We start from the raw sequence: 27734 nt of genomic DNA, 5'->3' as shown, positions 1-27734 counted from the left end.
AGTTGAATCTCACTGCCTGCATAAAAAAAATCACAGGGTAGTTACTAACTCAAAAGTTAATTTCAAGTTTGACTGGAAAATAAGATGATCTGAACTAACTGTATTGTTACTTTAAAGCCTTGTAAGGTTAGCTATTACATCAGTCACTGGAATACCTGTGGATGAAATGCAGTTGGAAAGGCTTGCAAGTGTCTTACCAACCAAGTACCTTTTGAGAGTGTAAAGCTACAGAGAGGAAGTACAAAAGGCAGGAACTATGGTCAGCCTGGAGTGGGAGAAATAAAATGAAACTGGTCTAGCTAAGTAATGGAAGGGATTATTTGTTGACTCAAATAGAAGAAGAAACATCTGCATTTTTTAAAGACTGCTTTAGACAAAACAATCTTTAGCTAGTTTTACTAGTAACAGCTTTAATCTTACCCCCCTCTTTGTAAGTACAACCAGCAGCTCCTAGACTGTTGAGCCAATGTTATTTTATTGGTCATTCTATTCTGTAAAATGGTCAGTCATTTCTAAGTACATTTTTTGGGGGAAAGAAATACTGAAAAGCAAGTCCAAACATTCATTTACAAAGAGAGAAGGAGAGAGAGTGTTTATTCAGTTTGGTAGAGGTCCATTTCTTTTACTGGAAAACATTTTCATTGTTCTTGAAAAACAATCGTGGTTGCATATAAGGTAAAAAGAATGATTATTTTGCTTACATAGTTCCTTCAGCTTAGCTTTCATTTTAGTGAAAAGTAGTTCTGTTGCACCCTTTTCTATCCATAAGCTACCTACAAGAGATTATTCTTTATGAAGTTTTGAGGTTGATGATAACATGATACTTGTGTCTTCTGAATGAGAAAGGAAAGGGAAATTTTCCACCAAAGGAAGTGGCAGAGCTAGAAATTCTTCAAAGAGAGAGGAGAGATTTTTTTTACCTAGTCTTCTAACCCATTGTGTGGAAATAGAAATTTAGCTGCACAAAGTCATTTAAGAATTCAAACTCTGGCAGACACTAAATATTAGCAACTAGAATATAATTCAGTTCTCATTCTGAAGAGGAAGTAAGATGCCATGAACTGTCAGAGTAATGACTAAACTTCAGAGGAGATTCCAATATTAAGAAAAAGTTAATGGAATAGGTCTGAGAGTAAAAAAGTGAAATACTATCTTCAGATGTTTTGTAGGTACTACTTAAAAATATTATCACTGGGGCTTTCAAAGTAGGGAACAAAATGGAATCTATGTGGAAAAGTCATGTCAGGCCAGCTAAATGCCATTCTTTCTAAGTGAACGGAGAAAAAGGTATTTCACATTTGAAATGCTACTGTTGGGAGGGCCACAAAGAATGGGAAATCAGTCAGTAAAGGGAAATTGTAGTTTCTGAAAATTACTAGAAAGGTAAATATCTAAGGGTGTGGAACCAAGCAATGTTACTGTCTTCCACTGTATTCAGCACAGGAAGCTTGGGGAAATACTTTGCTGGGTTTTGCAGCCCCTTAGGGTTTATCTGTAAGTGTATCTCTGTTTTTCACTTCTGGCAGGAAGCAGTCTAGTTTGTTTTCATCAAGAAAGATTCTCCGAAGTCAGCACCTTAATCTTTTTTAAACTAGCAGGAAACATCTCCTTATCCTTTCATTTTCTAAGCAGTTCCCTTGAGCTGTGCTGCACTCACTGCTCTTTAGTGACCTATTGTCGTTTGAGAGGTTCATCACAATGCGTGTGTCAGTTTGGCCTTGATTCTTGAAGCTCCACTAGCCTAGACAGTCTTAGAAAACAGAAGTGAGGTTATTGTGCAAGGCTTGAAGTCAGTTGTCTGTATTCAAGGGTAGAATCAAAATCTTAAAAGTAAAATGAACAAAAAGATCCAAATGAATCATTGAATCTAGTGTTGCAGTGGGCATAGCTCAGTTGTTGGCATTAACTTAAAGACCTGTTTTCATTAAATACAGATGTTTTACTGGAAACACAGAATTAGTCTCGTAGCTATATATTCTTAAAGGCTCTAGGGCAATCAAGGAAATGAAAAATTACTGTGTCAGACAAAGTGGTTGAAACAACAATCATAAAATAAAGAAGTAAAACACCGAGACTTGATCATCATGATAAAATAGTGTATAGGTAACACTGTTTCTGTAATGAAAGATTACATTTCACTCAATATTTTTAGCATCTGTCACTACAGCAGAGTAAAAGAGAAATCACAGCACCTTTTTTTTTTTAGGCTTGCAGTAGTACTTTTCCAAATCTCTCTTAAAAACATAGAGGCAAAACCAAATGCACAAATGGACACTGCAGTTCATCAGGAGGCAAAATGAATTTCAGAACTTGCCCAAAGTTGTCTTGATCCCCTTAGCACCCTTCTCTCCATGGTGCCAGTGCAATTGCCTGTGTGGATATGGGTTAAAAGTCAGTTAGCTGGTAATTATGAGGTGAGAGGCAAATATCACTCCATCAACATCTACCTGTCAGACAGAAACCAGGCAGAGGTAAAGTGACACTGCTTGTCATAGCTAATGCACTTTAGGATTTAATATTAAATGCTGTGTGGTATGTTTATTAAATGCATGGAAGAGTCAGTGTTGGGGCAGCAGCTCTTGATTACGATGCTAGATGGTATGAGTTAGCAAAATTCACATAGGACTATGAAGAATTTCAGTGGGACAAAAGCAAACTGAATGAAGTGGTAGTACTAACTCAAATTTCAGTCTTGATAAATGCTAAAATGTAAATTTGAATGGCTTTTAATTTGTAAAGGGTTCAAGTCTGAACATTGCACTGAAGAAAGGGATGCATGTTTCACTGTAAACAATGCACTGTAAAAAGCTTTCAGTGTCCATCTGATGCTGAAATAAAACCAAACAATGCTAAGGGGGGGATGAAGAGTGGATTAGAAACAGCAAATTTCTAAAATCCAGTTGTAGAAAAACTGAGGTATGTTAAAGGAATAAGTGGCATTAAATAAAATGCAGAAAGTTAATCCCAAATTTCTAATACTAAAAGACTCAAGGAATGTTCAAGAAAGGTGAAAGGTGGAAAGTTCTTTTCATTTGTCCAAATAGATTCTGGAAACCATTAACACCAAGAATGAAGCAACATTTTGTCAGCAAATAAAATTCCATTCATGTCAGCTGAATGGAAATAAAGGAGAATTGAGATAATGCCAATATTATTTTATAATAATTAATGATAGGAGTTTTTAAAAGGCTTGTCAGGCATCATGCTTCCAGTTTAAGACGACCTCTATTGTGAGTACAGCTGAGTTCATCACTATGGGAAACTTTATCCTATTTTTAACTCCAAGTGGCATTACAGTTCTTTTCATAGACAATTTGAGATGGTTCCTCAGTTGATAATCAATAAATGATGCAATATGGGAGTTTGTCCTGATGTTAGGCTCTGTGCTGCTTCCTGTGTAGCCTTTGCAGATTTTGTGTTAGTGGTGGATTTGCCAGCTTGTCCATGACTCCCAAGAGGATAATGCTTTGTGTCATGGAAGGCATTTCATGGAAGCTGTGCTCCCTCATATGCAGAAAACGTGTGTGCTTTGAATACGATTTTGCTATTATCTCCTCTGTGTAGTGTAAGTGTAGCTGGTTCCACTGAACTGAGGACCATGAGCTGCTGAAGAGAGACATGGCACTGAGATAGATCACATTGGATAGTACTGTGAATGGTTGCCTTTACTTAATTTCACTGTTAAGCACTCATATTCCCAAAACTAACTCTGGGAGCCTTAACGGGACGAATGAAACCATAAGGCAGAAATTGTTTTTAACAAGTCATTACTGATGAGTATTCCAATGGGGTGGGGTAGCCTGAAGGTGATAGTTAAGAATAGGCTTTGGAAGGAACCAGTCTGAGAACCTGCATCTAAAAAGATACTACTTGCTCTTGACTTAACATTCGTTCTTGCTTGGGTTTTAGATTTAAAAGAGAGCTTTGGAGTCCTTCATAAGTCTTACAATTTGCATCATACTTGATTCACTGCTTCCTGTTGGCCAAGTTCAGCTCAACAGCTGCTTTTTGCACGAACATGCTCTAGATGTCTTCTAAATATCTACTGCAATTTTGAGTGCTGTGAAGAGTACAGCAATATAGAATTTAGCTAAATTATTTGTATATGATACAGGAAAATAAAAATAGGACAGTTTATAACAGAATTTTATGAATCTGTATTGAAGAAAATACAAAGTCAGATTTTTGTCTTTATTCATACAAAGAAAGGATTTTACCAATTCGGAACAGTATGTGTGTATTTTTATCAAACTGATATTCTTGTGGGACTGGGTACAGGAAGAGGCAGCACATCATCTTTGATTTATCACTCATGCAAAGTACCTTGGCCAGAATTTTCCAAAGAACCTGGTTCCTGCAGTTAGCTCTAGATACGTTTTGATTAATGGTTATTACCTTTTCTGGCAGGTTTTTCTGGCATTCCTCCTGGCAAGGAGTTTTGAAGATGTAGGCCAAAAGTGTAGCTGTGGGCATTCAGAAGTACTCTCCATCCTAGAATATCCTGGTTAAAATTGAGAAGAAATATTGGAAATGTTTTCATTGTACTTTTCAGAAAATATTTCTTCATGTAAATTGACCATTAGTTTGCTGTCTTTCCAGAAAGAGAAAGTGAGAAACAAGTAAAATATAGTTGGTGCTATCAGAATCCTCTCTGAAACCCAGACAGTGATATAAGAATGTGGTCTTAAAATATTACACTTCACTTAGGCTTTACTCTTCCATCTCCCTTCCCAAAAAAGCTATAGCAGAAAAGCAATCCATAAATCCTTGTGTCCACTTTATGGCATGGTGCCTCAAATGATGAATGCTGACGTGCTTTGGTTTTAAAAAAAAAAATGGAAGTCCATAAAAAAATAAAAGCAGCTTAGTGAATTGAATGTTGCTTCCTTAACGTTTTTCATCCTGAACTCATTTAGTAGGGAAAATGGATATTTCATCAGACATGGATTTGACGTTCCATCACATTATACAGTAAACAGTACAAATGATGTTATTTTTTTAAAATGCAGAAGCTGGAGGAGCTAAGACAGTAGCTGCTGTAAGGCACTGGTTATCTCATTTAAACAGATATTAAATGTAGGTGCCAGTGGTGTGATCATCAGCTGCTTCCCACTTTGTGAATAAATTGCTTAGAAGGAGTCTTTTTTCCTACCAGATGTGACCTAGATTTAGATTTCCAAAGGCAAAAAAAAAGTCTATTGTGTTAAAAAACAATTGTGGGTAAAATGCATGGTAAATGAGCTTATCTCACTTTTCCAGGTGTTTAAGCTAATATGTTACGGAATTACAGCTTCATTTATGAAAAATAATTGAGGAAAATGTTCCAGCAAATCAAATTTGGATAAAGGCTTAGTATAGTTATTGTGTTGTTAGCAAGTTTCTAAATGGAAGAAAGAAAAGGGAGCTCGCACAGATAATAAAAATACAGAAATTTGTGAATCTGTGAAGAGGCACCTATAGAAGGTCAGGGCTGGCAGTGGTATCCCACCTGTATTGTGGTCCTGCAAAATGTCTTAGAAAAATATGAAAAATTATGTTCCCAGCAATGCATATGAAAGCAGGATTTTCTCTTAAAAGACCAAGCATTGATATCTGTTGGCCCTGGATAAGATTAGTGACATTAGTAGGTTAAGTGTATAAACATCAAAAGAGTAACACCTCTATTCTTTGAAGAACAGCTTTATTCTTTTTCTCATTCCTCTTTTTCTTTTATTGATTCCATAGGGGCTGCCACTCGAAAACCGGACCCGGAGCCTGAGAAGCAGACGGACCATACTGTTAAAATTGCTGGAGTCATTGCAGGCATCTTGCTGTTCGTCATTATATTTTTGGGGGTCGTGCTGGTAATGAAGAAGAGGTGAGCAATTAGTGGGTGTTTTCTATGTCCATATTCATATTGCATCTCCTATGGCAGTACTCAGTTTGATGTTGGTAAAAGTATCCAGCCACCTTCGTGCCCACAGAGGATTAATGTTTGTGTCTTTGTTTTATATATAACAACTTGAGGTTAATGATTCTAACACTTACTACATCAGTACTGCATGATGGACTCCTAATAATGGGAGAGTATCTTGTCCTGTGTGAGTCTCCACCCTATTCGACATCAGCTGGAAGCTAGATGTAGTTTCATTCTTGCATGTGAAAGAAATCCTTAGTCAAACAGGAGCTAGAGCTAAGGTAATTTGTGCTAAAAATGAGGTCTGTATTGTTCTGCATAAACTTCATTCCCTGAAAACAAAGGAAAATGTTACAGTGGTGCTGAATGTTTCCAAATGCTGGTTCACCACACTCCCGCACTGAGATTGTTTTGCTTTGAATATCATTTGAAAACTGCTGCATTATTAGAAGTGTAAGGCTTTTAAAACTGTTTGCCTTTCTCAACACTGTAAGAGATAAAATAGAAACAGGAAAAGTACAGCTAGGGAGATGGCATAGATAAGAAAAAACCCCATATGATCTTAGAAGCTTAGTCTAGGATGGGAGAAATTAATTAGCAAATAGAATGAACGTTTTAGGTTGTATCCTGAGCAATGTGAGCTTTGCAGCTGTTAGAGGTGGGGTTGGGAATGTGCGAGTGCTGAGTAAAGGAGCTGAGTGACAAATTCTCCTTCCACTTTTGCCACAGTCTCCTTACTGTGTCCCATAATCCCTTGCCTCCTTGCTATTCCCCTTTTATTATCCCCTTTTTTTCTTTGAGAGCAATCCTGGCCTGATTTGGCTCATCCCAACCCTGTGTGGTTTAATTGTATGTTAACTAGTTTGGCAGCTCTGAGATAGTCCAAACCCCTGAGCTGCCCGAATTTCTTCCAGAATTTGAGCAGTGGAGGTGCACAGCAAAGGAGGCAGCTGTCTGACAGTGCCTCAGGGCAGGCTACAGAAGTAGCTGCTTTTTACTCTCATTGAAGACAGAAGCAGGGCCATGAGTTAGAAGGGATCTATGAAGAGAAAGGTGAGCTGTGGCCAGGGCTGGGGGCTAGGTCATGACAAGAGGTATGTAAAGGACTCAAAAGCTGCCATACAGAAGAGACTGAGACTTAAGCCCCAGGGTGAGTCTGACTGGGGCAATGGAATTGACCCAGTAACCAAGTCTGCTCAATAAAGTACAGTGTAGCAGAGTTGAAATCTGTTCTGACTTTGCAGTACTTTTTTCTTCCCACTTCTGATTTCTTGCATCATTCATACCTTCAATTTTAACAGTTGAACAGCCAAACTCCTCCCTAGGGCCAGACATAGCACTTGGCATGCAGGGAGGAAGGCTTCTTGAATTTTCTAGCCAATCCTTCTTCACACAATTCCTGACCAGCATTCATCATTCTCTCTGTTCCAGTTCTGAGCCTCTCCTTAAGTGCTTCTGCCAAAGGTAGAATGTATTCACCCAAGGGAGACAAGTTATTCTTAATCTTGAAGGGAGAGCATTGCAAAATGATCCAAATAGTTTCAAAGTGAATAAGGTGTCTGGGTCTCTGGCTAAATGGATGCTATGCCAGCTCCTGCTTAATTCTCTGGAGAAAAACTCTTTGATAATCTAATTGTTAGAGGCAGGAGGGCTCAGATTCTAAGTGTTTGCATTAATGCAGAAGGATACTTGATTCCTTCTGTCTACCACAGTAGAGTAATTATTATTCATAGTAATTCTGTTGTTAGAGAAAAAGTGTGTTATGTGATATTCCTTGGTTTTTGGAATAAATCTGCTGGTGGCAGAGATGGAACTACTGAAAATACAGGTCCAGGAGCTCTTGTTGCCAAATGCATACAATTTCATTGTGTAGTACAGAAAGAATGATACCAATAACTTAAACATATCCCAGAATGATGCCGCAGCCTTGAACAGAACAAACTGAAATGAGTTGAAGCAAATATTAAAAAGTAAGAATGGTTCATTTGTGTAACAGGATGTGACTAGGCTTTAATGAGAGTTTCGGGAGTGGGTATATTGTGTCCCAAGCCTCTAAAGCATCTGCTGTAGCATAGAAGATCTTGAATACAATTACACTCATGACTTAAGCAGAAGATGAACAGATTATTCAATAGATTGTTATCAGTGCATTAATTCACTAGGCTGCTGAGGGCCCCTATGGTTTCACCTTGGTTCAGTTACCAGGTCTACATTATGCATTTGAGGAAAATGTATAAATCATGCCACAAGCTTAGTGTGACTGTAGTGGTTTTGCAGTTCTGCAATATTTTAGGTGCTGCTTTGGGAAACAATCTTATCAAGCCAGTGTGTCATTTGACTTCTGCACTTGATCATTTCATTTCATTTACTTTATCAGGAGCTTTACTGGCGTAAGGATCTGAGTGAAAAATAAAATAGCACCTTGTAATCCAGTGGCACCTTTCCGCTGAGAACCACGTTGTTCTCTGCACTATTTATGTGCAGACTCTCTGGGCTACAATGGTGAGTTTCACTGTGCTGAGTCTACGTGCTCTGAAACTTGTCCTGTTTGGAGTTGGCTACAGCAATATCCCATTCACATTCCACTATCCCAAGGCATATCCCAAAGCAAATACTATGTGTTACTCATTCTTCCAAAGAAAAGGGTCTCATGTACTTCATCTCCAGATTGCACCAGTAGATGAAACTTACTCTGTCTCTGGGGCTTCACAGTGCTTAATAAACTTCATTTCAAACCATTTATTTCCATTGTCAAGAGATTTGGAAAGCAGTTTCACTTATGTGATAACCATGACTTTGTCCAACATATTCCTTACATAGCCACCTCATTTCATTCAACAACTGTTCTTTGCTTGATTGGTGCCAGGCACCACAGATTTTCACAGATCAGTCTCTTGAACTTCTAATTCTGTAGCCAAGCAGAGAAGACCATCATGCAAGGTTTTCAGTGCAGCATAGGCATGCTTTGGATATGGCCACTATCAAAGCAGTAGATAGAGAAGTGTTGAAATTGTAAAAAGAAGAGAGGCCCGGGGACTCCGGCGGGGGGAGGAATTCAGTCCAAACCAATATGGTTGATAAGAGCAAAACTCCGTTTATTAGCAATCCAAAGGCACTTATATAGTATACCAGCTTGTTAACTCTTAAGTGGCTTAAAGCTTATCAAAGCACATTTCTGCTTCTCCCTAATTGGACTTACATTGGCAAGCTTCTACAGTTATGTTATGATTAAAGGAATTCAGAGTTTACCTTCCTTCTCTCTCGGTCTTATCTACACAGCTGTACCTTCTCAAAACTCCCTTCTTGTTCCCAGCTTGGTTCTCACAGAGATTTTTCTCATGGAGAGTTTTTCTCACACACAGGCCTTTTGCTTCCAGGCCTATTGCTTGTATAGTTCTTTTATTGATCCCATAATTCTATCAATGATCCATGTCCCTGATCCTTTAATAATTCCCAACAGAGAAGTTCTGCAAATATTAATACTCATTAGGCAGCATTATTAATTTTACTATGTAACAGTCTTCTGAAGTAGTTATGTCATAAACCAGGTCACAGAGAGATTAGGTGACCTAGCAATTCAGTGCATGGTCTGCATTCACTAGTGAGGATAGAAGCATCATGGGCACTGAAGCATTTTCTGTATGGACACTCAGCTTTTGACTGAAGTAAACAAAATTTGTAAACTTGTCACATGGGTCAGGGGCAGACTGTTAGTGCTTTCCTGGTTTTCTCTCCATTTGGTTGTTCATAGTTCTTTATCCATTCTGTTCTATCTTTTCTTTATCCATTAGCATTCCTGCATAAAGGTGTCGTATAATATAGTCTAGGAACCTGCAAGCTATTCCTAACACCAGTATGGTCATATCAATGAGATGATTCTACTCTGTGAAGCTAGAATAATGCCAATAGGCTTTCCTCTCCTCAGATGTGCTTTGTATCTCTCACATAAGAATTAACACAAAGTTAGATGAAAACAGTACATGTGTTTCCACAATATTGATCCACAATAAAGTGTATTTTGAATCTGATCCTGCATGTTAAATCTTAGGCAAGGCCCTTGATGGGCAAGGCTCAGTCTTTGATGTACTTGCATAGGATTTCATAAAAACATGAAAAATAAAGAATGCACCAAGTAACTTCATCTTTTGGTCAACTTAAAGTGGAGCAGTGAAAATGAGAGTACTGTTGCTACAATCTTTGGAAAAGCAACAGCAATTAAATCAAGACTTGCATAAATCAGACTCTTACTGCTTTATTTTCTCCTTTCCTTTTTTTTTCTTTATATTGTATTTAAGTTAAATTTTTTAAATTTGCATAAGTTGATAAGTTAATGGTCTGACATTTGCTTAAAAGCCTCTTATATGTCTTTAGGGCAGCTGCTTCTGTCAGGGCTGCCATCTTGTTGCTGCAGTGGGAGTGCAGTAAGGAAGCAGTTATTAAAATTTTATTCCATTGGGTTCTGCTTCAGTTGTAGAATGGAGCTTTTGTGATCATAAAAATGTTATTTTGTTTTGCCTGCTTTTAGTTTCTGTTTTCGTCTGTCTCTGTGCCTGAGCCTTCCATGAGTTTCTAATATATGTAATTGTGGCATCTGTTTAAGTCAGAGACCCTGGTTCTTGGCAGTGGATAAGGAAGGTTTTTGCACTCAGTGGAGCTGAGCTGGGAATGCATTGTTCCTATTCCCTGATAGCAAATCAGGCTGTTCAGTTATACATACACCTTTGCCAACAATTTCAAACACTTAGGATAGAAAATGAAGATACTAAGACTGAAGGAAAATTCCAGCCTCCTCTCCCTGAACCTTATTTTTCCCTGTAGGCAAACTACAAAAGAGAGATGATGAAAGAAAACACAGTGGTAATGACACAGTTCCAGAAGTTTCCACTCTGATGGGTCAATCCTCCTGCAGCCAGCCTCCTGTGCTGGTTTTGGTAAATTTTATTGTGGGTCCTTATTCTACAAGTGGTATTCATGAAATTAAGTTATGTCTTCAGTCCTAAAGGAGTTAAAAGTGCTGAACATTGTCACTATACACAGAAAAAGTTTATTGACATAAAATAACCTCACTACTGGGAAGTGACTGAAGAGCCATGATCATAAGAAAATTTGGCCTAAGTTGGCCAAAATCTTTTCATCAGTCTTTTTAAGAGAAGAAGACTTTTCATACATAGAAATTTAAGTTTGTTTATATTATGTAGGAGGAAAAATGGAACTTGTCCATATTTCTTAAAAAAGCTAAATCCATTCAGTTGTGAATGGTGCTTTAGCATGTGGCCTGACGCCTTGCAATTTTAAAACTTTCTGTTACTGCAGGACTTTAATGTATTCTTTTTACCTGTTTCTTTCAGTGTATGGTATTCCTGAGAGTCAAAACCTTGGTGCTCTTTTACAAGGACTTTTATATGCAAAATCTCACAACTGTAGCAATATAAAAATAGCTGGAGCTTGAGACTTCCAATGTTTCTCATCTTACACAAATTCTTAATGGAACATTTACACAAATTAAAGCTCCTGGATTTTCAGCATTTTTTCATAAGGAATAATTTATCTCTATAACAAATTTGGCAGAATTCTGCATATAAGTACAGACAGTGCTTCACTGATTAATTGTATTTATTGTTGTTTCTCAAATTATTATACATCTTTTAGAAGTATGGGAACATTTGTGCTAATTACATTAAATCTCTCTCATGGCAACATATGGCAAGAAACAGGGTTGGCAGTGTCATGAGATTCTAAATCAAAGTGAGAGAAAGAGTAATTTTGAAAAGGAAGGTAGGGGGAAATATGACTGAACTAGAAAACAACCCCTTGCTAGTAGTGCAGGTAAGTGCTTTGATAGGACCTAATCCCATGCTCCCGAATGAATGCAACAGGCTATGTGCTGGTGGAAGAAGCTTACAACTGTTTCACAGCTTGCCCCTCACTCTAGTCTTAGGTATCTTTTAAAACTCAACTTTAGCAGGTATACATTTTCCACATGTGCCATGTGATTAAATATTCTGTGTGTAGCCTCTTGTGTTTGAACAATACTGTTTGCATCAGAAAAATGGGAATAAAAACTGGGAAATATTTCTAACGGCATCTTCACACAAAGAAGATGAGAGAGAAAATTTGATGAAAGCCTGGTTTTCAAAGGGATGCCTGAAGCGTGTAGCCAGAGGCAAGTTAACGTTAGTTATAGTCCTTTGCAAGGCCTGTTTACATGTTTCCTCTGTAGTCAAAGGGCTGTATGCATGTGCTGTAAAAATTACAAATGCCTACATGGTTCCTTTCAGTCTTTTATCTTACCAACATGTGAATGCAAGTTGACATTATGCTCAGAGATGTTTTAAGATCTCCTGCCTTCTTTTAATTGCAGTCAATATATGGAATTCATTTAGGCTGAAACTTGCCCTTTCTGGGGGGTTGCAGTCCTGCTTGTAGTGGGCCCATAACTGAGGGAGGGAGGGAAGGATGTAAAGCAGAAGAGCATAGCTGGAGGGCTTCTGTGCTTCATGCTCACACAGACCATATCTAGGTGGAGTATCTGGCTGTGCAAGAGGTTATGCAAGACTGAGCCCATATTTGTCAGGATGGTGGTGCTAGGTCTCCCAAGTTGCTCTTTGTGACATTCACGTGGGCAGGAATAACATGAATTCAAGGTCAGTTCTTATTTTTATTTCTGCCACATGGGGAAACACCACCAATACAATTTTAGCCCACAAGGATAGACTTTTTATTTGCCTGACAGTAAGTATGTTTTTCTTCTGAATTGAAAAGGGTATTTAAAAGCTGAAGTATTAAAAGAGCTGTGACCATTGATTCTTCCCCTCTGGAAACAAGTCCTTTCGAAGGCAGAACTGATTGCTTTAAGTGAAGAAAGGGATAGCCTAAGATTCTGTGGTGCTGTGACTGGAAGAGAAGCTACTTAAAATGTATTCTGAAATTCTGTATTGCTAAGCTTCTAACACCATGCTAGAAGTTCCATATCCTTATTCCTAATGCAGTTGAGATTTAATTGGAAGTGGTCTAGCACTTTAATTGGGAATATTTGTGTGTGTAGTGTATGCAGATATAAACATACATTAAATATCTAACATTACTTAGTAGGTGTACCTTAAGGTGGTTTGACTTAACAGCTGGAGATGCATTATATATTGTACTGCTCAAAGTGTTATGGAGATTGGATATGTCACCTGTCTATTCCAGAAACATTGCATGATATGCCCAGATACACATTCTTGCTACCTTTCATTTATGTCACCAGTTCAGGTCTCAGTTTCATCTTGATTTTTCATACATTAATATTTGACTTTTCTTTCCTTCCATTTCATCTTTTCCACCACTGCCTAATCCTTCCACCATCATGGCAGAAGAAGCTATCACTCCTACACTTACGACCTGTAAGTAACTTCTTTGTCATCAGAGACACACTTTCTGCCATGTTGTTCCATGCCTAAGTAGTGAATGCTAATGTTGAAAGTTCCTTTATAAAAACATACTTTGTAAAAGTTTTACCAAGATAAAAACAACATGGTCAATAATGTAACTAAATATTTAGCTTTATAAGAGTTTCTTATGTCTCATACTGTGCATTAAAGTCCTTTAAATAACGTTTGTAAAGAATTTTCTTAATTGAGAAGTAGTAGGTATAAATATCACTACCATGCCCATGAGAAATTTTCATGCCTAAATAACTATTTTTAGAATTTATTTAGCAGTTTCTTTCTCATTTGTTCTGTTGAAGTTATAGCATTGGTTAGACATGTACAAGCATTTCCATTTGTTGCTGTGTACATATTACTGCTTTTTCATGAATAAAGATCATGCATAAACATCATGAGTTACCATTTCTGGAGTGAATTTCAAGGGAAAGAGCACTAAAAAATGAGGGCAGGAGGAGGCATAACTTTCAGTAAGTAACAATTTTTTTGTTTTGTACAGTCCCTAGTAATACCATTATATGCTTCTTTATTTACCCAAAGCCTCGCTTCGTTCCCTGTTGTCAGCAGGTGATGAATGAGAAGCATTCTTCTGTGAATTTAGCGAATCCCTTTCTGAGGCTATTCACTCTTACTTGCTTTCCAGGTACAAGGAGTACCTAACAGATTAGCAAAGTACCAGGGGTCTTGCTTAGTTGCAAAATGAGATGTATTTAATCTTACATAATCCAGTTGGCCAGCAGCAAAAATCAGCTGTCCGGTAGTTATCTGTTTCCTTTAAACCTCAGATTTAAAAGTTATGGGAACCTATGAGATATTTTTACATAGTTACAGAAGTGGGGGTGTTACTTGCATAACACAAATTTTAGTACCAGTTTTTAAGTACCTATGGGGGTAGTATGCTCTTGAAAGGAACACATTTCAGTAATGTTTTTATTTAAAAGCAATATAAAGTTTCTTCTAGTTGCTCTTCTAACCTTTTAAATACATATTTTTTCAGTTTATATTTCAAAAAAGCATCAAACATTCATTTATAGAATTATGGAAAAATTATTAAATGTTTTCTATCTTGAAAACTTGGTAAGCAGAACCATTCTTCAAATGAATTACAGCAGCTAAAATTTAAACCTCATAGCTGAAATTCTCTAAGACTTCTCAATATATTGAAATCGCTCATGTGGTTGGTAATTCATATTACCTTATTTGACACTTTATGTGTAGTGCAATTTTTTTAACTGTTGTTTAAAGCAGCATATTAATGTGGATGTCAGAAAAAATTAGCTCTTCCACAGACAGAGTATTCCAAAATTTGTTTCTGTTCCTGAGATGGAAAGACATATTTTCCATTAAATAGGGCTTTAAAAAAAAATTCCCGTTTGGGACCTTTTAAATGTAGTTCTTTAAAATGTCAAAAGAATATAATACAGTAAGCCATGTAGTATGTTCTTGCCATAATGGGTAAATATATTAAAATTAATTTTTTAATATGATTCATGTCTCAAGGCTAAGTCAAAAACAAAATTGAAACAAATGGAACATTAAATTAAACACTGTTTCATTATTCAAAGAAATTGGATTCTACTTTTTTTTCTATTTTTCCACAGACAAAGGAAAATGCATGAATTGAAATGGTTTCTTTAAGTTTTACAAACGGGTTTTGTCCCTAGTTTTGCAATCATAGACTGTTAGTAGTGGATGGAATAGGGCATCTCAGGATTATTTGAAATACTCACCTAGTGGCTTCAAGAAAAGATCTTTCTGTTGGTGTAGTACAAATTCAGTAACTTTGTGGCTTGGGTTGATTAACTCTTCCAGAAGAAATGCTGGGATTTTGACCTTGTGGTGGTTTTTTTTCCCCTTCTGGCAAAAGAAGGGAAGTAAGAGCCCTGAAAAGTGCAGTCAAGATTGGCTATCAGTAGGAGGAAATATTTTGGGCCAAATTCTCCACCTGTTTACGCATCACACAATTTCACTGAAATTGGAGGAAATCTTACATGAATGCAGGATTCATTACAGTTTTATTTTTAGCTGAGGAAGTTGGTGTGGATTATAAAATGTTCTGTATTTTGAGAAACATAATTTCAAGTACTCTGCCATTGCTAATTTACCACTTCTATACTGAGTATCGTATTCAAATTTACTGATTAGTCATTGTAAATGCAAGCTGTAACATCCAAGTGAGCATCTATGCACTGAAATAGTTACTATTGTCTTGTCTGCTGCTTTCCTTGTGTGCTGTGGGCTCCTTTTCCCTAGCAGACTGCAATCTCTGCCACTTCTAGATCCATCCTAAATTAAAATTAAAAAAGAAAAAATTGGCAGATGCCTAGAGCTGCTGATGAATCATCAGAGGTGGACCTACAGCTGTGCATATTTGGCAGAGAATTATTTCTATTTTATCTTGTGTTTACTAGTTAGCCAGTCAATAGATATTACAGAAAAAGAGTTGAGTACTGCTATTGAGAATTCTTTTTAATGGGCTTAAGTGCCTCTGCCAATCTTTCCTCCCACTCTTGCATTCCTGACAACTGGTGCATTTTTTACCTTTCACCTCAGGCAGGCAGCAGATATTTTTTTTTTGTCTGGACACAGTTAGTCCTCTATAAATTCTTTTGTTCTTAAGATTAGAGCAAATTTAATAGTGCTCATTAACTCTGCAGCAGGTCTTTTGACTTGGCAGTTGATTCCAGGTGGGAAAAAGGAAGAAAGGAGATGGTGTCATTAGTTACACTGGCAATGAGTGGCATTCTCAGAATGGCAGGCAGCACTGGCACAACTGCTTGCTCCTGACACATTTTCTGATGGGCAAAACCCCTGCGCCATGGGCTGAAGAAGGAAAAGTACATTCGTGTTTTGTTGTGTAATTATGGTTAAATGGACTAGGCAAGCCTGTTGCTGAGGCGACAGCAAGAGCCACTGTGCTGACCATTGGCCTTTTGTATTTGAGATTTTAATTTTTATAAAGATTCTGCCCTTGGAGCTCATTAGTCATTAGTCAGGAGCTAACAATTGCATTTCATGAAAATTCAAGCATCAGGAAAACAAATTGAGTGCTTGGACCATCAGAATTTACTCCAGACACTGTTGCCTGATAGTTTGGCCAATTTAATTTACCCCAGATTCTTGGGCAGATAGTTACAGATTGTAGTTTTTATAAGTTCCTTTCTATAAAACGTTTCATTATATTGCTGTGAGTAGGATGTACACCAAATTAAAATGCAAAGTTGTGAATGCAGCTTTTGATGCTGTTCCTCAGTTTGAGCTTGATATCAAAATGATATGTTATGATTATTATTGAAATTAAGTACTTATGCAACAACAGTGCTGCGCAGCAGTTAGGTGCATAATGTTATTATATTTTTGTGCCTTTTCACAAGTCATTTCAGCTTGTGAAAGGTGAAGTAGGGAAATAGGAGACAGTTATTACAGTTATTCTTATGCAATGCTAGTCATGTTAAGATCTTAATAGCATGTAATCTGCTATTGTCTGTCCCAGCACTAATCATCTGGTTAGGTGCCCTAGAACAGAAGTCATCACAGGTGCATCGTCTGTGTGGAAATCTCAGTCCCAAAGCCTAATACTATATTGAAATATTACCGTAAGGGACCGGATAGCATTAGAACCCTATTGCCTGGTACTTGGTGTATGACACAGGGGACAAAATTCCTCCTGCAAGAAAGCTAATTCCACAAACATTGAGCTTTTTCATATAAATGTGCATGAAACATACCCTACTTTTCACAAGAATTTGATAGTTTGGGGCCCAGCTGAAGTGTTCTTTTCTTGTGGATCTAACTTGAGCTCAGGAGCCTGGGAGTCTGTTCTCAGTTTAGTTCTCTTGCTTCACTAGCAGATACTCAGTGTTGGCTTCTGGATCTCTGTACAGAGAATTTCTAGCTCATTTGCCCAGTCCCATTGCCATTGACCTAGTACTTAGGGCAGAAAGCACAAGGTTAGTAGATTTGCAAAATTACCCAAATAATTGAAGTAATAACGTTTCCAAAAAATCAATGGTGTCAAAACTTCTAACAGTGATTTCTGGATAATTCTGGAGAATATGCAGTCTTCACATTTAAAACTTCTGTAGTAATTCAAAAATAGCAAAAGTTTTAGAAACAGTCCTCTTTTTTCTCAACTGCTGCTGCCCCTGGAACCAGAACAAGATCATGTTTGCATCTTGTAGATGGAGGAGAGTATTGAACAGAAAACACGAATGTGTTTGAACTGTTTGATCTGTTAGACTACACCTGTGATCTCTTCTGCATCTTTAAATATGCAGAGTTACATAGGCTTGTATCATAAAATCAAGTAACTGAAAATAACCGTGGATTTCTGTAATTGTCTTGTAAGCTAGACTTAAATGATTTGGGGATGTCCCAGGAGTTTTGTTGCATGTTGCAAAGTCTACAGTGCCAACATACTAAAATCTTTGGATAATATTTAGTGCCTAAAATAAAATCTAGTAATAAATAATAATATAAATACTAATAAAATACTAAATAACCATTGCTAAAAAACACATTTTTGTGCTGTGTGCTGTATGCTTTGTGTACAGATGTGCAGTACCTAGCTTTTATTCGGAGATACCAAGCAGGGTCAGAATTGGGATTTTATTTTTAATTAAAATGCATAACATAATTTTTAAAAATCAATCTAAAGTCCTTATTTCCCATACTGGTTCCTTGTATCTTCTGATTCTTTTGGATCTGATCATATGGCTTTATAGCCAAGGCTTACATTCCCATTTCACTGTAAAAAAAAAGGTAAATAATCCTTAATAGACTGATCAGCAGAAAGTAATTTTTTATTTTAATTTTGCTAGCTCTTTCTGAAGTGTGTGAGTCCCCCAGGACAGTGATCTGACTGTACGAAATAGCTTCCTTCAAGTGCAGCAGAGATCAGATCATTCATGTGGAGGAGTAGCTCTGCTTAGTACATCTTTTCTGGGCTTGTTTATGTGCTCACTCCAGGTTACTTTTTCCATACCTGTATCAGAAGCCCATGGTCATTTCTGAAGTTACCCAGACTTTCCAAATTATCCCAGATGTGTGAGTTAGAAACCATAATCTGGATGGTGCTGCAAGCTTGGGTTTTTCAAAACAAGTCCCTACAGAGAGAATGAGGTGAAGCATCAGAAGAGATTGATTGCTGTGCTGGTCACACAGTCTGTCCTGGTTTGGGCCAGGACAGGGTTAATTTTTGCAGTAGCCAGGAGGAGGCATGACCAGGACCTGGAAGTTTTTCTGTACTGCCTCACACCATTTTCCAGGGACAGGGGAAGGGGTCGCTTCGGGTAGAGTAGCCTGGCAGAGGGAGCGGCTGGTGTTGTCAGGGGGATGTCTGTGCTGCCTCTTCCTTGTACCCCGTCATTAGTATTGTTGCTGTTGCTGCTCATTTTCTCATCTCATTGCTGTTTCCAGTAAATTGTTCGTATCTCAACCTTTACCTTTTGTGCCTCCAGTTCTCCTCTCCTGCCTGCCACAGGGGGAGAGAGAGGGGGAGGTGGGAGTGAGCAAGTGTCTCTTGATTTGGAGTGGTTTCAGTGGGAACACTAAATTGGAGAATGCCATTCCTAAACCACAGCACAAATTACTGTCTGTGCTCCATTAGTGTCAAGCAATAAATTTGCTGATGAGCTGGGGTTTGAAGATTTTTTTGTCCTCTGAGGGGACACTGCTCGTTTGGTGAAGGTATCAGACATTTGGTGTGGGAAACAATGTAACTGTAGAAAAAATAAATACTCAACCTAGAGACGTCCTTGTTCTTTCCATGCTATTAAAAGCTTTGTGTTGTTTTCTAAACTAATATATGGGATCTGAATTGAATACTGAGATTGCTTTTAGAAATTGTGGAATCCATATACTCTTGCAGGATAAGCCTGAAAGCCTGTCTTTATTATATATAACACTGAGGCACAATACATATACTTGGGAGAGAAAGAAATAATAGTGACAGGTATGTGTATTTAAGAAGTTAGCATTGTATTTGATATTTGTTTTGCCATCCCATATGACTCTTGTTCAGCTACTGTTACCGGGGTGGACTGTCTTCTCTAGAAAACTGTTTATTGAATTACTTCTTCAATTAGCCGGTTGACTTTAGGTTTTAGCTTTCTTAAAAATTTGATTCCCAAATCAGTCATGCTTGCTGTCAACAGCAGTCATTCTAGACACTGAGATTTTGCCATTATCAACTGTCATTGTTGAATTATACTTTCAAAGACAGTATAAGGTGAACCATTTTCATTCACTTTGCTTAAAACTTTTCCCTCAGGAAAAAAAGTGCTATTTATGTGGGTTTTATTCTGAAAATGCATTTCTGTATATACAGATGGCTCAAAACTGACTTTAAATACTTTCATTTTAAATATCCAAATAGGAAGGTGAGTTTCATATTTTAGTATTAGTATTTCTTGTACAAGGCGGTAATGGCGTTGGAAACTTAGTTTCTCTAAAAGCCAAACCTGCCATTACACTTTATGTGATTGTAAATGTGTTAACAGAAAGTAGAGAAATTATGCTGCATATTAAGACCTAAACTCACTTCATAATTTATGGTGGTAAAGGCCTGTATTTTTTCTAAAAGATTGAATGTTAGTTTTTAAAATGGCATTATGACATATTGAACTGATTGACAGAATATGTCTGCAAAAGATGGGACTACAGGCAATAAGGTGAAGGATGCATTCCTGGTCTCAAGGAGCGCAAGCAGCAGAAAAATGCTTAAAGAAAAATGGGTAGAAGAAATCACACAGTGAAACTAAGCCTAAGACTTCGTAGTGCCAGTAAGCCACAGGCTTAGTCACCTCTGTGATACAGATAAGAACAACTGTAACAAGATGTTGGTGTCTGTTGAGTGATGCCAGCACAGGGCACTGAGGTGTTGTAGTCATTAGTATTGGGATAGATTCTACTGAGTGATACTTTTTTTTTGTTGGGCTTTTTATCTGAAATCTGTTCTCTGCTGCTGAATTCCCTGGGAGATGCTTCACCTGAAATACATTTCTTGAGCCTATCTGAAGGGGTTATGGCCAGGTTAATGATGATCCACCTCAAGGTAGCATCTATCACTGTTGACTGTTAATTTCACAAGGAAAATGTTCGAATCTTGGCTTCTTTTCCTACTTTTCCTTTACATTCCTTTTCTCACCTACAGTACACCTTGAGCTCCCTTAAAGTGTAGACTGACAGATCCCTGAAGGGAAGAAGAGTGGCCATTTGCTTTCTGTAATGTCTGGATGACCAAAATCATCATTCATTTCCAAATTTTCTTTCTGTCATTTTTCTTGGTCATTGATTTCCTGCACTGATTACCTATTTCTGGCATGAGAGGATAAGGAACCATATCTCAGGTGCTTTCTTCTTCTCTTCATGATGACTCTTACCTTCTGGTTTCACTTGACAGTCTGTGCAAAGGATTCTGTCTGACCAGGATCCTTCCTAATTTCAGGGCAATATTGCACTTGCAAAGTGTAGCTGGGTAGATTGCATCAGCTTTGAAACTGAACATCACAAAAGCTAATTGCAGTGAGCTTTGGGTGGGTTGGACGGTTGGGACGGACGGAGACGAGAGATCTCTGAAGTCAGATCTTGGAACATGCGGTTTATTGCAAAGGGTGTGGGTATAGGGGCACTGCTTAGAGCTGCAGCTGGCAGCTCTGAGCAGGCCCAAGAGAGCAAGAGAGTAAGCGGGTAAGAGAGAGAGAGAGCGAGAGGAATGAGAGTGAAGAAGAAGTGATGAGAGTGTAGTAAGAGAGTGTAAGAGTGTGCGAAGAGTGTCTGAAGTCCTGGTTACAATACAATAAATCATCTTCTGTACTGAATATTCTAATTGTCACTAACCAATCTAATACAAGATACAAATCCTATAGCGTTTACATACAGCCTATAAGAGTTCTTATATTACCATAGAGTGTTACATCTTAACTTCTAAAAACTACTCTTTGGACCCCTTCTGCTGAGCTAGTAGGGTCTGCTCTGACCCTTGGACCTGCCTGCAAGCAGAGGGTATTGTTCAATCAAGAGGGGATTACCTTCAGTCGGCCATACCATTGTTTTCCAGTTGTTCAGTAACTAAGACTTGGTATTTCAAAAGCAGCTTTCATTTCGATGTCGCCTGTAGTTTTCATATTCCTAAAATCTTTTGTCAGGCAATAATATTTATAAGGCTTTCCTGTTTCATCTTCCTCAACATCTCCCCCGTTCTGATGAACAACTAAGATATTAGACACAGTCCTACTCGTTATTTTTTGCACACACTGAAGTATACAAGGTACTGCTACTAAAACTATAATTATTACTACTAGAATAATCAAGCCTATATTGCAGAGTTCCCTTAGCCAAGGTGCAAAGCTCCAACCATCAAACAAACTGTCTAGCCAAGACGGGTCATCTGTTGTAATTTGGTTAGCTAGGTCCCTTAGGTTTTGTAACTGTTTGTGAATGGGAACAGAATGATCGGATAAGTTCATACAGCATAATCCTTCAAAATCTTCACAGCCATGCCCATGTGCTAATAAAAGATAATCAATGTAAGTTTGGTGTCTATGGCTGGGAGTTGGAGAAATGTGATGATTATCATATGGCCAATATTTATCAAAAGTAACATTACCAAAACCTTCTGGGAAAGGCACTCAATAAGTTGAGAAAGGTTTGTCAGGGCTTTTGTTGGATAAACAGATGGTGTCAGAGCCTGCGGACTTGGCTAAAAGCATCCCAAACATTTGTCTTTGGTTGATTTACAGGTAAAGCTTCACTGCAAAAACAAAAACAAAAGGTTAAAAGCAACATGCATTTGCACAAATAATGCTAAAACTCCATTCTTTTCTTGAGCTGTTTTTGACAGATCGCTTTCTTCTGGTGATTCTGCGCAGTTCAGGTCTGGGTGCTTGCTTCCTGGCTTCCACTTGCAGGGTCACTGGCTGGTGTGGAGGCGTTGGCAGGCTTTGATGTGTGGTATGGCTTCACGTTTTTTGCTGGAATCCACTTGGTTCCTTCACCTGTGGAGAGACATGCAAATCCCTTTCCCCACATTATAAGATCATATGGTCTTTCTATTTTTCCTGACGCTAAATTCTTAATTAAAACTGGGGGGTGCTCTTTCAGTTTTGCATTTTTGTTGTTTAAGAAATGTCTGAAAATGAGGGTGTCAGGCTCTTCTGCAGAGCTGTTCAAGAAATTATAAACATACAAGGCTTTATTCAACCTTCTTTGAGGTGTAGCCTGGGCTTTTCCCCCTTTCTGTTGATTTAAAATGCGTTTTAAAGTTTGATGTGTTCCTTTTAGGGTACTTTTTAGCAGTTGCTTAAAATATGGGGAGCAGATACCACTGTCCTTTATTGCTTTCCGCAACTCTTTAGTCTCATGGTGTGGGATAGCTTGCCATGTTCTAGGACCACCAGCTTGCTGGCTGAGTAGTACAGACATAGCTAAAGGATTTAGATTTTCCTCTTTGCAAATTTGGCGTCTGACTTCATGCCAGTCTGTTAATTGAAAATTATTAAAACATTTTTGGGAGTTTTCTACTTTTGGGATTAATGCAGGTGAATTTTCAGGGTTTAGTGTCTGTTTTTGGGTTGAGAAGTCTTTCCCAAACACTGGGGGGACACCGGAGCTGTTTGGGAACAGACTTAATTCTTTTTCAGAATTGTTTTGTATTGGGATTAAGGTGTTGGCATTTGCAGGGGCAAAATAGTTCTCAATCTGTCCTGTATTTATAAAAGCAGGTGTCATATTCCACCCTCCCCCTCCTTGTTGCACGGCTTGTGTGCCTGGCTGTGGCTGTGCGATCGATTGGTGATACAAAGTAGTCCCATTCGGTGTCAGGAGCGCAGAGGGCGATAGCGCGGCTGGGTGTTCGAGGGAGTGCGGGCTTGATTCGGTGCTGCTTGGGTTGGCTCCGGGATACGGCGGCAGAGGCAGGGAGGCAGGCGGCGGAGCCACGGGAAGATGTGCGGCTGGTCCCGGGAGCGGTGCTGTGGTTGGAGGAGTGTGAGCGGAGTGATATCGCTGGTCTGGGAGTTGCAGCAATTGCGCATGCGTCAGTTGCAGCAATTGCGCATGCATGGGTTGCGTCATCAGGTCAACGCAGCAGGCTGTGATGGCGGCAGTCCATGTGGCAGATGGTTCGGGCAGAGCGGGAGATGGCAGGACTGCAGGACCAGGGGCTGGGGCTGCGGCCGCGGTCGAGGGAGGGGGCGATGGGACGATCATGGATGCCGGTGGCGGTGGGACCACACTATTCAGCAGCTGAGAAGTGGGAGGCTGCGGTGGATACGGCAGGGTCCGGTCTGGGGCCACGGAGGCGGGTGGCGGCGGCAGGGCTGCCCTGTCGGCAGGAGATGATCCCGGGGCGGCGGGAGGCAGGAGGGCCGGCGGCTGGATCGCGGCGTGCTGCCGCTGGGAGCTTGTAGGCTGGGCTGGGGTGGGTGGTGGTGCGGCGGGCAGGAACGGCGCTGCCGGAGCGGCGGTGCCGGGAGACGGGGCTGGGGCAGCGGCAGGCATGGAGGGGGCTGCAGTCATCCGTGCAGACACTGCGGCACCGGCACCAAGTGGCTCGCGGGGCTGGGGCGCTCCGTGTCCCAGCGCGAGCGATGGTGTGCCGGGATCGGGGAATTGCGCAGGAACGCCAGCAGGGACGGGAGTAGACATAGACGTCTGTGCTGCCGCGGGGCCAGGGGACAGCTTGGGGCGTGCTGTGTGCGCTTGAATGGCAGGGCAGGGGGGCAGGGTTCCCGCGGTAACGTGCACAGGGGGTACCGGAGACGCCAGCACGGCCATGACAGGCGCTGTCGGCACTGGTGGTTCGGGAGCGGCAGGAGACTGTGAAGACGCAGCAGCGACAGACGCGGATGGGACAGTGGCCACCACCGGCGCCGTGTCGGTGGCAGCGAGGGGGACCTGGGGGGCTGGAAGAAGGGTCGCCGCTTGGCTTTGCGGGGGGCCGGCTATAATGGCAGCCATGGCCATAACAGGCGCGGCTGGGGGAGGGGTAACACCCGTAGGTAGCAAGGGGGTAGCCGCCGCCCCCGCCGGGGTATCGCCGGGGGGCGGGGTCACGATGATGTCAGCAGCGGGGGGTGGGGTAACAATGACGGCAGCAGCGGGGGGTGGGGCCGCGATGACGGAAACGGGGGGGGGCACGTGGGGGCAGGGGCAAGGGGCGGGGCCGCGATGACGCTGGCGGACGGGGTGGGAGAAGCGAGGGGTGGGGCCGCGATGACGCTGGAACCGAGGGCGGGGACCACGGAAGCTGGGACAGCGGGGACGAGCGGGATGGCGGGGGCGGGGATGGCGGGAGGGGCCGTAGGGTCCGGTGGGGTGGCTGGGGCCGGGGGTAACAGGTGCCGGGACCGCGAGCGCGGGGGGCGGGGCGGCGCGAGTCAGCTGGACCGCGGGTATCGGAGCCGCGGGGTCTGGCGGAGGGGCGGGGGCCGTGCTCCGCCGCGGGCTCGCGGCGGCAAGGGGCGGGCTCGCAGCAGGAGCCGGGCTCGGCGGGGTGACTGCTGCGGGCGGCACCTTCGCAGCAAACAGCTCTACCAGCGCTCTGCAAGCTGGGATCAGCTGTGCAGCTGCCATATCTCGGTAGGAGACATTATTAAAGAGCTTAACCCCAACTGTGTCCCAGAAGTCTCTTGTAAAGACAGCTGAACAGTCAGCATTTGGGAAATTAACTCGAGTCCATTCTAAGAGATTTTTTAGCTCCTGTTTAGGTAATTGACTTGGACCGGAGCTTATAAGTAAATGCTTAAGTTGCTTATAGAGATCTCTGTCATGGGCAGAGTGAATTTGTCCCATTTTTAGACCAGTATGATACTCACTTAGATGATGTCACAGGAGCAGTGTCCTTAGTCAGAGGTCCGTCGTGGGGGGCTGGCCAGTCACTCCACTCGGTGCTCAGGACGCTGCTTTTCGGTCCTTTCCCAGAGCTCCGGTTTCAGGCGTCGCTTGGCAACGGCTTTCCGTGCTCAGGACCTCACGGGTGGGTCCGCACTGAGAGCTCCAGCGCGGGCGGTGCTGAGCACTACTCGCCTGTGCTCGGGGCGTGCGGCAGATTTCCCTCCGCAGAGCTCCAGTCAGCACTGCTTAGCAGCGTGTCCGTGCTCGAGGGGTGCCATGGCAAACTTCCTCAAAGAGCTCCAGGTAGCCGCTGCGCAGCAGTGGCCGCCCGTGCTCGAGGACTGCCAGGCAATTCCCTCCAAGAGCTCCAGGTAATCCCCGTGCTCGAGGGCTGCCTCGGCAGAATTATAGAGCTCCAGCTTTTACGATGCACAGCAACGGTATGCCGTGGTCACGACACGTTCTAGGTGGCTATAACTGGTCTTTTAGTTACCGTCCATGGAGAAGTCTCCCACAGATGGAGAAAGCTGAACCGGGCCTTCAATCACGTTGAGCGTCAGACTGTGGGTGCCTTGGGTGTGGGTTCGGCAATCACGTTGGGCGTCAGACTGCGGGTGCTGGGTGGGTTGGACGGTCGGGACGGACGGAGACGAGAGATCTCTGAAGTCAGATCTTGGAACATGCGGTTTATTGCAAAGGGCGTGGGTATAGGGGCACTGCTTAGAGCTGCAGCTGGCAGCTCTGAGCAGGCCCAGGAGAGCAAGAGAGTAAGCGGGTAAGAGAGAGAGAGAGCGAGAGGAATGAGAGTGAAGAAGAAGTGATGAGAGTGTAGTAAGAGAGTGTAAGAGTGTGCGAAGAGTGTCTGAAGTCCTGGTTACAATACAATAAATCATCTTCTGTACTGAATATTCTAATTGTCACTAACCAATCTAATACAAGATACAAATCCTATAGCGTTTACATACAGCCTATAAGAGTTCTTATATTACCCTAGAGTGTTACATCTTAACTTCTAAAAACTACTCTTTGGACCCCTTCTGCTGAGCTAGTAGGGTCTGCTCTGACCCTTGGACCTGCCTGCAAGCAGAGGGTATTGTTCCATCAAGAGGGGATTACCTTCAGTCGGCCATACCATTGTTTTCCAGTTGTTCAGTAACTAAGACTTGGTAATTCAAAGGTGGCTTTCATTTCGATGTCGCCTGTAGTTTTCATATTCCCAAAATCTTTTGTCAGGCAATCATATTTATAAGGCTTTCCTGTTTCATCTTCCCCAACACTAATGAAGCAAGGAACCAGAGGAATGGACTGTGCTGTGTGCTTGCATATTTAGCAAAGCCTGCCTGGCATTTCTTCAGCCCCAGACACCCCGTTGCAAAAGAATATATCTTTTATGAGACTTATCATAATATATTAGAATCATGACTTCATTTCATTTACAAATGTGCAGCAAGAAAGGATTTGTTATTACTGCTATTATTATTATGAGACTGTAACATTTAGTGTAGGCTACAGAGAGAAATCTGTAGGACCATCAGGAAAGTCTAGCATAATTCTGTCAGTTCCTGTGCCAACCAGACACAGTTTTCCAAATAAAAAGAAGCAGTAGTTTGAGCAGAGCAGAGTTTTGTAGGGCTTGTGCTGTGAAATACCTGCTCCTGTGAGCACTGAGCTGGTGAACATAAAGATGCACTTTTATTTTTCTTTTTAGTGGCTGAAGCTCAGGGCTGTTTCTGCATTTGAACTGAGATCCCTCGGTGAGATATTGAACCAAATGTCTGGGGGTATCTCAATTATACTCAGCTTACCTGCAGAGGGAGGTAGCTTCTCTCCTTCATTCCTATTCCCTGATTCCTCTGATCATGAAAACAAAAGTTGGAGCTACCAGTGTCTTGTCTGAAGAAAAGGCAAAGGAAAACATTTGCCAACCTGTGCATTTCACAGTTGAACAGGAATGAGAGAATCAGCTGTTTCAGAGCAATTACGCCACTCTGCACCTCCTATTTCAAAGTGATAGTGTTCTTTCCTCCTGTGTGGTGACATCAGTAGCCAAAAATAAAATCTTCCTGTATGGATTTCACCAACATGTTCTTTTTGAGTATAATAATGCAATTTACAGTATTTGCTGCAGCTACATAGTTTTTACTTATGTTTTAGATATAATGGCATGTATTTTGCCATTTATGGTCTTATTTGGAAATTGTCATGGAAAGGTCACTTAAGATCAACTAAGTTCATGGCTTACAGTGTATTTTCAAAAGCAGATGAAATACTGAATGCTTTGTATTTACTGACATTTTTCAGGTTAGATTGTCATGTTTATGATACGTGATAGACTACAGCCCTGTTCCTTAGCTATAACATCCAGGTGTTACTGGCAGAAGGACTTTCCTTTCTGCTTACCTGAGTAGGGAAGATTCATGTCTGCACTTTAATATGATTCAGAAATTATATGAGATAATTTAACAAAAGAAGAGAAACATATACAAGTGTTAGTAAACCAAAGGGATTACCTACTCTATGTTCTAAAAATATAAATTAAATAGAGAACAGCATTCATTGCCTGCATGTTGAGTCCT

At 40.8% G+C, this 27734-nt stretch overlaps 1 protein-coding gene across 11 annotated transcripts in view; it reads left to right on the top strand.

The window, feature by feature from the left end:
* PTPRM (protein tyrosine phosphatase receptor type M) overlaps window positions 1-27734 on the top strand; it is a 460837-nt gene that overhangs the window by 286252 nt on the left and 146851 nt on the right. For 6 of the 11 annotated variants that reach the window (XM_048289401.1, XM_048289400.1, XM_048289398.1 and 3 more), the window contains one exon: window positions 5725-5857. In XM_048289401.1, coding sequence (XP_048145358.1) covers window positions 5725-5857 — 133 coding nt within the window. Of the gene's footprint in view, window positions 1-5724; window positions 5858-13251; window positions 13282-27734 lie in introns of all 11 variants that reach the window. The other 5 variants (XM_048289399.1, XM_048289394.1, XM_048289392.1 and 2 more) reach the window with 1 other exon arrangement.

Source organism: Corvus hawaiiensis, chromosome 30 (genome assembly GCF_020740725.1).
Source record: "Corvus hawaiiensis isolate bCorHaw1 chromosome 30, bCorHaw1.pri.cur, whole genome shotgun sequence".
NCBI classification, from domain to species: Eukaryota; Metazoa; Chordata; class Aves; order Passeriformes; family Corvidae; genus Corvus; species Corvus hawaiiensis.
Note: the sequence above shows the minus strand (reverse complement) of the source record. Positions and strands in the feature narration are given on the sequence as shown.